At 51.5% G+C, this 10,267-nt stretch overlaps 1 protein-coding gene across 1 annotated transcript; it reads left to right on the forward strand.

The window, feature by feature from the left end:
- The first annotated feature begins 6,704 nt into the window (after window positions 1-6,704).
- Window positions 6,705-8,267, forward strand: LOC139831474 (uncharacterized). The gene is made up of 4 exons (XM_071820754.1): window positions 6,705-6,726; window positions 7,401-7,617; window positions 7,700-7,907; window positions 7,998-8,267. The coding sequence occupies exons 1-4, from the start codon at window positions 6,705-6,707 to the stop codon at window positions 8,265-8,267; spliced, it is 717 nt and encodes a 238-aa protein (XP_071676855.1).
- The last annotated feature ends 2,000 nt before the right edge of the window (window positions 8,268-10,267 follow it).

A 10,267-nucleotide genomic window follows, 5' to 3' on the forward strand; every position in this document is an offset into this window, starting at 1 on the left:
CCGCGCGGCGGTAGGATACCTCCTACGCACCACCTATCATATGCCATATGCACGCGGAAGCCATCTGGGAATCCCACCCGCTTCCTGCGGTGCCCCGCCGAATCCGCTGGAAACTGTCCAGATTTGAACTGGGGCGACACTTTCCTTCGCTCAATAAATGGAGGGAAAAATGTTTTTAGGTCTAGGACGCGTCATTTTATGTGCTAAATGTTTTCCGTTTCGCGCGTTGGCGGACGGGTGCACGCGCGCGCCCGGTACGGCCATACCGCATGTCCCGGCGGCCCCATTTTGCGCAGTTGGCAAAGCAAACGGAGCCAAAAAATCGAGCGGAGCCGCGTGGCGTCATTTTCTGTGTCCTAGGAACCACTGCAAAAGACGGAACTGGGATACGGCAATTATCTTGGAGAACCCTTCACGAACAGGGCTATCTCGTCCGGAGTTCTATGGCTTTTAGGGGAAATGAGTAGGAAACGGCCCGTTTCACCACATAGTTTGTCGGCACGAGGCCATATTTGGCACGTGCGTGGGCCTTAGGATGGGAAGCAAGGCCCCGGTCGCGGATTTCCAATCCGAACCACGGGCGATGGTTTTTCCATTTTCGGGGTGCCGGAAGGGCTTTTTTTTGTGAAGCAGCTACATGGTGCGCATTTCAGTATCGCGCGGGACCTCCGCGCGGCGGTAGGATACCTCCTACGCACCACCTATCACATGCCTTATGCGCGCGGAAGCCATCTGGGAATCCCACCCGCTTCCTGCGGTGCCTCGCCGAATCCGCTGGAAACTGTCCGGATTTGAACTGGGGCGACACTTTCCTTCGCTCAATAAATGGAGGGAAAAATGTTTTTAGGTCTAGGACGCGTCATTTTATGTGCTAAATGTTTTCCGTTTCGCGCGTTGGCGGACGGGTGCACGCGCGCGCCCGGTACGGCCATACCGCATGTCCCGGCGGCCCCGTTTTGCGCAGTTGGCAAAGCAAACGGAGCCAAAAAATCGAGCGGAGCCGCGTGGCGTCATTTTATGTGTCCTAGTAACCACTGCAAAAGACGGAACTGGGATACGGCAATTATCTTGGAGAACCCTTCACGAACAGGGCTATCTCGTCCGGAGTTCTATGGCTTTTAGGGAAAATGAGTAGGAAACGGCCCGTTTCACCACATAGTTTGTCGGAACGAGGCCATATTTGGCACGTGCGTGGGCCTTAGGATGGGAAGCAAGGCCCCGGTCGCGGATTTCCAATCCGAACCACGGGCGACGGTTTTTCCATTTTCGGGGTGCCGGAAGGGCTTTTTTTTTGTGAAGCAACTACATGGTGCGCATTTCAGTATCGCGCGGGACACCGCGCGGCGGTAGGATACCTCCTACGCACCACCTATCACATGCCATATACAGCGGATTCGGTCAAAGGGGTAGACCGCCAGATCTAAAGGGTAGACCGCGCACTCAAGTTAATGTCGACGTGGTAAAAAAGGTAATCTGGACGTAATATAATATATACTAGTAAAAAAAATTATATACTAGTAAAACAATGAAAGAAAAAAAATAAAAAAAATGAAAGAAAAAAAATTAAAAAAAATACATTATGCCGAGGGGGCCCCTCGGCGTATCATCAACCCTCGGGGTATTCAAACCCTAGCCGCGGGTCGAAAACACCTGGTCGGCCGCCGTGGGTCCACCTCGATGGGTAACCCGAGGGTGGCCCTCGGGGTATGTTTGGCCCTCGGCGTAGAAGTACGCGAAAATCACCTGGTCGGAATCGCGTTTTCCTTTCTTTCCCCAAATCTCCCGCACGCCCGCCGCCCCCAAAGTCTTTTCCCCAAATCTCCCGCCACCGCCGCCTCCTGCCCGCCGCCCCCGCCACCCCCTCCTCCTCCTGCCCGTCACCGCCGCCTCCTGCCCGCCGAAACAGCCGCCTCCTGCCCGCCGCCACCCCCTCCTCCTCCTGCCCGTCGCCGCCGCCTCCTGCCCGTCGCCGCCGCCTCCTGCCCGCCGAAACCGCCGCCTCCAGCCCGTCCCCGCCGCCTGCTGCCCGCCGCCGCCTCCTGCACGTCGCCGCCGCCTCCTGCCCATCCCCGCCACCTCCTGCCCGTCCTCGCCGCCTCCTGCCCGTCGCCTCCGCCTTCGACCCGCCACCTCCGCAGCCGGCATCAGCCTGATAGGTACTGTGATACCACAAGGTGTAGATTTCTGCCCTCTGGAATTGTACTGTGACCACCGTAGTTGCTGTATTCGGATACATTATTCCTGCAGATTGCATGTGTACACAGTACCTACGAAAATGAGAAAGAAAAGTTCAAATAGTGCGTAGACATACACCATCCTAGGTGGAAAACTTGCTTGTGTTGTATACATTTTACTTGGCTAGCTGCTAACTAGGAAAATATTTTCATAGTTTGTAGCTGATACTTAGCTTGGCTAGCTAACTAGGAAAATATTTTCATGTTTTGTAACCGAGAATTTCTTAGCTGATACTTAGCTGATACTTAGCTTGGCTAGCTGATAAATGCAAATGTGAATTTCTTCTAATAATATGTATTTGTAATAGGCCATGCCATGACCGCCTCGTCTTGAGCACCCCGGCGTGACGATCCCGGATCTTGACGCGCTTCTTGACGGCCGCCAACATCGACACTCGGTTGTTCGACTACTTCCTCTACAGCCGAGGGTGAGCTAAATTTCCAACTTCTTCTCCGCATTTTATTTATGTCACTAGATTCATTTTCCAAGTCAAGTTGCGTAACCTAGGTGTCACTTCCCGTCCTCAAGCGTTACGCGGATAAATATGCATTAGTGGTCGGCATATTTTCAACCGTAACGCTTGCGGCATTTACGGGACAGTCGGCGGATCCGTAGTTGGGTACGTTCTCCATGCTCTGCTCTGGTCCGAGACAGGATTTCGGCAGCGCCTCACCGTTGTTCTCCGGATGCACATCCTCTTGTCTTTTTGGCGAGACGTGTATCGGGAGAGCAGCGGGGAGGTGCTGCCGAAATTTTGACTCGGACCGGGGTAGAGCATGGAGAACGTACTCAATCTACGGATCCGGCGGCTGCTAGGAGCCCACCTAGTAGAGATGTAGGTTGATGCATTCGTTTTGCCTGTTAAAAAAATTAAAATATGATGCATTTTCCTATTTGATATAAATGCTATGCTTGTCGTTTGGCTTCCAATAGAGCAGAGGATGGCTGATAATGGATGGATGTACACCGGCCGTGTTAGTGCGACTAATAAAATAGATGAGTGGATAAGGAAGACTTGGCATTTAGTGAAGGAGTTGGCGCGTGGTACAAAACAGAAGGTTCAGCCACTTTGCCCGTGCAATCGTTGCTTGAAGCATCACCGTCGTGGAAAGGATGACATGTTTAAACACCTTCTGCAATATGGGTATATGCCTCGTTACGTCACGCAGATCGACTTTGATGAGCACGAACGTGACAGAGGTGAGGTGATGCGGCAGCGGCTCAATGGCAATGAGTACGATGGGGTTAGAGACTTTCTAGATGATCTTGTCGATGCCCACATGCCAGAGTCGCCACCTTCACGGGAGGAACCGCCAGAACCGGAGGAACCTCCAGAACCGGAGGAACCAGAGCCAGCCGCGAAGGCCTTCTATGATATGATAGCCGCTGCTAAGACGCCTCTGTACGATGGCGCCGAGATTTCTCAGCTCGATGCCATCTCCCAATGTCTAGCCGACAAGACCCGGTACAACACCACCCGTGACGGCTTCGAAGCAAGTCTGAAAACAACTGGTAACATGTTGCCCAAAGGGCATTGTCTGCCTAAAAGCCTGCACGAGACGAGGCAACTCATGTCGGCGCTCAACATGGATTATCAAAGGATAGACTGTTGTGAAAAAGGCTGTGTTCTCTTCTGGAAACAGTTTGCGGAGGACAAGTACTGTCCCATTTGTAAGGCCTCTAGGTATGAAGAGGTAACGGGAAAGGATGGTCAGGTGAGGCAGTCAAAGATCGCAAAGTTGATTCTTCGGTATCTCCCATTCATAAAAAGAATCCAGCGGCTTTACTTGACTGAGGAGACCGCCAAACAGATGACGTGGCACAAGATGGGGACTCGAATAAAGGACAATCAAGCGGACGAAGATGGGACATCCATCCGATGGCAATGCATGGAAGAACTTTGATAGAAAATACCCCCATAGGGCAGCAGATGCTCGGAATGTCGAATTGCGATAGCTACAGATGGCTTCAATCCATATGGTATGTCGAATGCCAATTACAGTTGTTGGCCCGTGTTTGTAATTCCGCTCAATCTCCCTCCCGGAGTCCTAATGACGAGGAAGACCATGTTTCTGTCGCTGATCATTCCAGGGCCCCATTACCCGGGGAAGAACTTGAGTGTCTACATGCAGCTGATTGTGGAAGATTTGAACCACTCTTGGCACCACGGGACATTGACGTACGACCGAGCATCGAAGACAAACTTCTGCATGAAAGTTTGGTTGCAGTATACCATGCATGACATGCCCGGGTACGCCCTAACATGCGGATGGTGTACAGCTGGTAAATGGCCATGCCCAGTGTGCAGGCATCGACTTGAGTTCCTTTGGCTAAATAAGGGTCGCAAGTATGTTGCGTTTGACACGAATCGGCAGTACCTCAAATGGAGGCATCCGTTCAGAGAAGACAAAAAGAACTTCAAGAAAGGCAAAGTTGTGCATGAAGTAACAGAGGTGCCAAAGTTCGATGGTATAGTCATGATGCCGAGCTACGTGCTCTCGTGCCAGCGGCATCCGAAGCTGGCCATCAATTTGAGGGATATGGTGTAACGCACAACTGGACTCACGAGGCAGCCTTAACGAAGCTCGAGTATTACAAGGACCTCGAACTTCCCCATAACATCGATGTGATGCACACCGTAAAGAATGTCGCGGAGTCCTTATTTCACACGTGCCTAAACATTCCCGGGAAGTCAAAGGATAATGTCAAGGCTAGAGTCGATGTTGAGAAGCTCTGTGATAGGAAGAAATTACACATGCAACGTCCTACTGGCCGTCGAAAGAATTGGTTCAAGCCGCACGCCGACTTCTGCCTTGATTCCATCCAAAAGAAGGAGGCATTCAAGTGGCTAAAATACGTTGTGATGTTCCCTGATGGTTATTGTTCGAATATGAGCAAGGGAGTCAATCTTTCGACGGGAAAAGTCACCGGGCTCAAGAGTCATGACTATCATATATGGATTGAGCGGCTGATGCCGGTGATGCTTCGAGGGTATCTCCCCGAGAAAATATGGCGAGTGCTCGCGGAGTTGAGCCATTTCTTCCGCACGCTCTGTGCTAAGCAGATATGTCCTAAGGTTATTGAGAAGCTGCAAGTTCAAGTGCCGGAGTTGCTATGCAATTTGGAGATGATCTTTCCGCCAGGCTTCTTTACTTCGATGGCACATCTCATTGTGCACCTCGCAAACGAGGCACTATTGGGTGGCCCAGTGCAGTTTCGGTGGCAGTTTTGTATTGAGAGAGAGTTCAAGTATATTCGGAAGATAACTGGAAACAAAGCCAAGATTGAAGCATGCATAGCTGAGGCAACATGCCTTCGGGAGATGGCAGATGCCGCAACAACGTACTATCCTGATGAAGTTCCCACTCTGCATAACCCGGTCTCTCGTTACAATGTCGACGTGCCCATGAATGACCCCAAGCTTCAACTATTCCAATGTCCCGGTGGCAAGGCTGGTAAAGGACAAAAATATAGATTGGAGAGGGAAGAGAAGGATTGCATAATGCTCTATGTGCTTATGAACATGAAGGAAGTGGTGGGAGGGGACGACGACGATGGCGGTCACGATTTCATTAGGTAACATGGTGTAATGCTTATTGTATCTAGTTTCGATCACCTACACTCAACTCGGTCTAATGCTTATTGTATCCTTTCAGCGAATTCACGGATGAACAGTGGTGGCTTCCGCGCGATCCCACGGGCGCGGAGTTGGAGACTCTACTGAAAGAGGGTGCTCCCGAAGTAAAAATAAACTTTGTGTCTTGGTTCATGAAAAAAGTAATGTCTAAGCTGTCCCTCTTACCTACCAATATGTGACTTGTCCCTGTTATTCCACGTAACTAATGCACACAACAAATTTGAACTGTGCTTGTAGGGAGCTGATGCAAACGTTGAGATGACAGATGAGTTGAGATGTGTTTCCCAAGGTTGTAACCGTGACGTCATGAAGTATGAGAAGTATGACGTGAATGGGTTTCGATTCCATACAGAGACACACCAGAAGGGCCGGGCGAATCCAAAAACGATAAATACTGGTGTCTTCACTAAAGGATCCGATACCTTTGATTACTACGGGAGGTTAGAGAATGTATACGAGCTGACCTTCAATCGTACAAACAAACAACTCAATCTCGTTGTGTTCAAGTGTCATTGGTTCGACCCAAGAGGTGGACAGAGAATTACCAAGTCCATTGGGTTAGTTGAAGTTAAGCCTTCCACCACCTATACCGGAGCCGATGTCTATATTGTTGCTCACCAAGCCAAGCAAGTTTATTATTTGCCGTACCCATGCCAGAAAGCGGCCCTCAACGGCTGGGAAGTCGTGTTCCGTATCGCCACATGGTAACCTACCGATTCCCTCCGTGGAGGATTACAAGAACATTGACCATGTTAGTTACGAGGGAATTTTCTATTAAGAGGAAGTGTAATTCGTGCACTTTGAGTTATAATTTGTTCTTGAAGAGGACATCATGAACGATGCTGCAACTCGGGGTGAGTCAGTGGTGGATCTAAAGGACATAGATATGCTCGAGAAGTTACAAGTGGAAGATGATAGCGATGATGAGCCTCCACCCGTCTATCAAAATCCAACTTACTACTCAAAAGATAGTGATAGTGATAGTGGCAAGGAGAAACAAAATGAGATTGACGATGAGATTGATGACGGCTGGTGAGAGTCTTTTATGTGTTTATATTTCAACATGCTTCTTATTTGTTTAATATCTTTATGCTTAGTATTTATATTTTTTTCAACATGCTTCTTTATTGTTTAGTATCTTTATGCTTAGTATTTATATATTTTTGAACATGCTTCTTAATTGTTTAGTGTCTTTATGCTTACTATTTATATATTTTTCAACATGCTTCTTAATTGTTTTCTCTTTCTCAATGCAGGTGATTGAACAATATGAGCGGCGGCAAGGAGGACTCGTCGAGCTTGCTTAAGAAGATGCAACAACGCAAGAACAATGTTAGAAGGAGTGAGAGGGCACCGCGTCGCAATCCGCGTTACGAGGACGGCGCGGGAGGAGGAGGAGGACGAGGACGAGGACGAGGACGGGGACGAGGTGGTGGAGCTGGAGGTGGCTTGGGAGGAGGTGGAGGTGGAGGTGGAGGTGGAGGTGGCTGGGGAGGACCGGACTTTGAGCCACCACCCTCGGCTTCAGGCGACGTTGCTTCTGGGTTCTTTTTGGAGGGGACGTCTAGAGAGGAGGCGGAGACGGAGTCTAGAGCCGAGGAGGACTCTAGCCGCGGGTTTGAGACTCCGGAGGAGGATGGGCGGCCGAAGGCACTGAAGATTCGTGGGGAAGCGAGAGTCCCCGACGAGAGGAAGGAGCCTAAGACCCATGAGGCGAAGACCCTTATTATTCCTGCTGGCCCTGAGTAAGTGTACTAATTTGGCAATTTCGATTTTCATGTACTAATGTTTGATTTTCATGTGCTAATGTTTGATTTTCATGTGCAGCAATTGGATATTTCCTCCGGGGGTCAAGGGGCGCCTGCCTAGCAGCATGATTGGAGCTTTGCTTAGGAAGTTCTGGCCGGGCAAGTACTATCCCCTCGGCACTGTCCCAGCTGGCGAGAAGAAGCTAGCCACTACTTGGACGGACTACGAGAGTGCCCCTGGCGTAGGCTTCCCGACGGCTGCTGAGGCCGTGATGAGAAAGTTTTGGGTAAGACATATTTTCTCGAGCTTCGTTCATATTTGATGACCCCAATGTTCTAACTCATGAATCTCACAATTGTTTTTTGCATGATTGAAGTGTTTTTATCGTGTGGCGCCCGAGGTTGAGGAGACGGCCGCGAACAGGACTTTGCGGGCGACTTGTGAGAGGTTGACACCGCAGGTGTGGTACAACCAAAGGATCACGTCCGCGGGTCACTTCTGGGCGGAGAGAGGCGAGAGGGTCCATAAGCCGGACATTGTCGGTAAGAATGCTAAGGCCGAGTACGAGATGACGGTGGAGGACTACATGTCGGTGAGTAAAATGTCAATGAGATTCTACATTGCTACTAAGTTGCGATTGCATTAGATTGAGTTGAGTATTGCATTTTCAGGTTATCCCCGATTGGGCCGAGCCGCATGCCGAGGCATGGGAGGAGATGGTTAGGACGAGGTGGCTCAAGATGGACGAGGACTTTGCAGCCGTGGCGAGGCGGAACGCGGAGAACCGAGGCGACGGTGGCACACACTGTGGGGGAAACCTCAGCTACGAGCGCTACAAGGGGAAGACGGTATGTATACATTTTATTTTCCTTCAGGTTCAAAGTTGGTACTCACAACATTTCCTTTCGCGATGCAGAGGGCCGCGTTAGGACCCGAGGAGGAGATGTCTGACCTCGAGATATACAACAAGATGCGGCTTAAGAAGCCCGATCTCTCGCAGCCTCAGCCCTCGCTCCCTGAGTACTTCGGCACCTACGCCGAGGACGTCGAGAACTACTGCGAGATGGTGAGGCATCGTCACCCGGAGGTGGATGACCCCATGAGCGCGGAGGTCGACGAGGAGTCGTTGGTCCTGTCGTCCGGAGGGTTGCCGCATGGCCGTCTCGCCATGCTGAACAAGGCCGTCAAGCATACCCTCACCACGACCTTCACGCGTCTCAAGGCGGGACTCACCAAGGACAGCCCCCCTCTCCCGCCTCGTCGCCGGGCTCGGCAACCCGCATACGACGTAAGTTTCCCTCATTTCCATCCTCTTTCCGACTTTCGTTCATACATTGCTAAGTGCTAACGAGACATGAATTTGTGAAATTGTAGCCTGACTTCGAGGCGGCCTACGTGGCCGCTCATCAAGAATATCAGGTGGCCTTCAACCAGCACCAGCAGCAGTTCATGGAGTACATGGCATATATACATTTAAGTTCCAACCTTTGTTTTCGCAAATGATGACAACTCCCACTTTCCCCTAGTTTGATGCTTCATTTCTACAAAGACTGACATGTAAACTATCTTGCAGGCGTCGTTTGTGGGCAATCAAACTGGACAGACATCGGATTTAGGGCCGATGCCTCCCTTTCCGGGGCCGGCGCCAAACATGCCATCGAAGGAAAATTTCGCTGCGGAGTACTATGGGAGAACAACGGTAAGTTCTTCGCCAAACCGAATACTACGGCTTTCCTTTGCCTCGCAAATTGCTAACATCTCGGGAACATGTGTGTAGGGAACGGGATGTTCCGGAAACCAGGGTGGTGGGAGGGACATGACACCGGTTCATCATGGTGGTCCTTCTCCCGGTGCTACACCCGGTACTTCTCCCGGTACTTCTCCCGGTCCTTCTCCCGGTGGTTCTTCCGCAGCTTCTACCGGAAGGAATCGGCCCGGGCCGGTGTTTAGCGGCGACGAGCTCCTCTAGTAGTCCCATGTATCTTATGCACACTATGGCACCATGTATGCACACTATGGCACCATGTATGCACATTATGGCACTATGTATCCACTATGACACTATGTATGCACTTCATGTTATGTGTATTTGCACTTCATGCGAAGTTCCTGTGAATTTTATGTGAATTTTATGTGCTTTTATTATCTGCCAAATCTGGAAAACAGCAAAAAAACCAAAAAAAATGACCAAATGGTCCAAGCTACGCCGACGGCTTCCCCCTCGGGGTAGCGTCGACATGGACCAAATGGTCCAAGCTACGCCGACGGCTTCCCCCTCGGGGTAGCTTGCGCCAGGCGAGCCAGGAGATGCCGCGTGGCATGATGTGCCGACGGGGAGGCGCTCGGCGTAGCGGCTCGCCAGGCGAGCCAGGAGACGCCGCGTGGCGAGCTATGCCGACGGGGCGGCGCTCGGCGTAGACGCGCGCCAGGCGAGCCAGGAGACGCCGCGTGGCGCGCTATGCCGACGGGGCGGCGCTCGGCGTAGAGGCGGCGTACATGCCACCAGGGAAGCCACGGGCACGCCACGTGGTGCGCTATGCCGACGGTGTGCCCCTCGGCGTAGCACAAACGGCCGTTAGACGGACGGCTCCGGTCACTGTGCTACGCCGAGCGCCGCTACGCCGACGGGTGGCGCCAGCCGTCGGC

This window comes from Lolium perenne, chromosome 5, assembly GCF_019359855.2.
Source record: "Lolium perenne isolate Kyuss_39 chromosome 5, Kyuss_2.0, whole genome shotgun sequence".
NCBI lineage: Eukaryota > Viridiplantae > Streptophyta > Magnoliopsida > Poales > Poaceae > Lolium > Lolium perenne.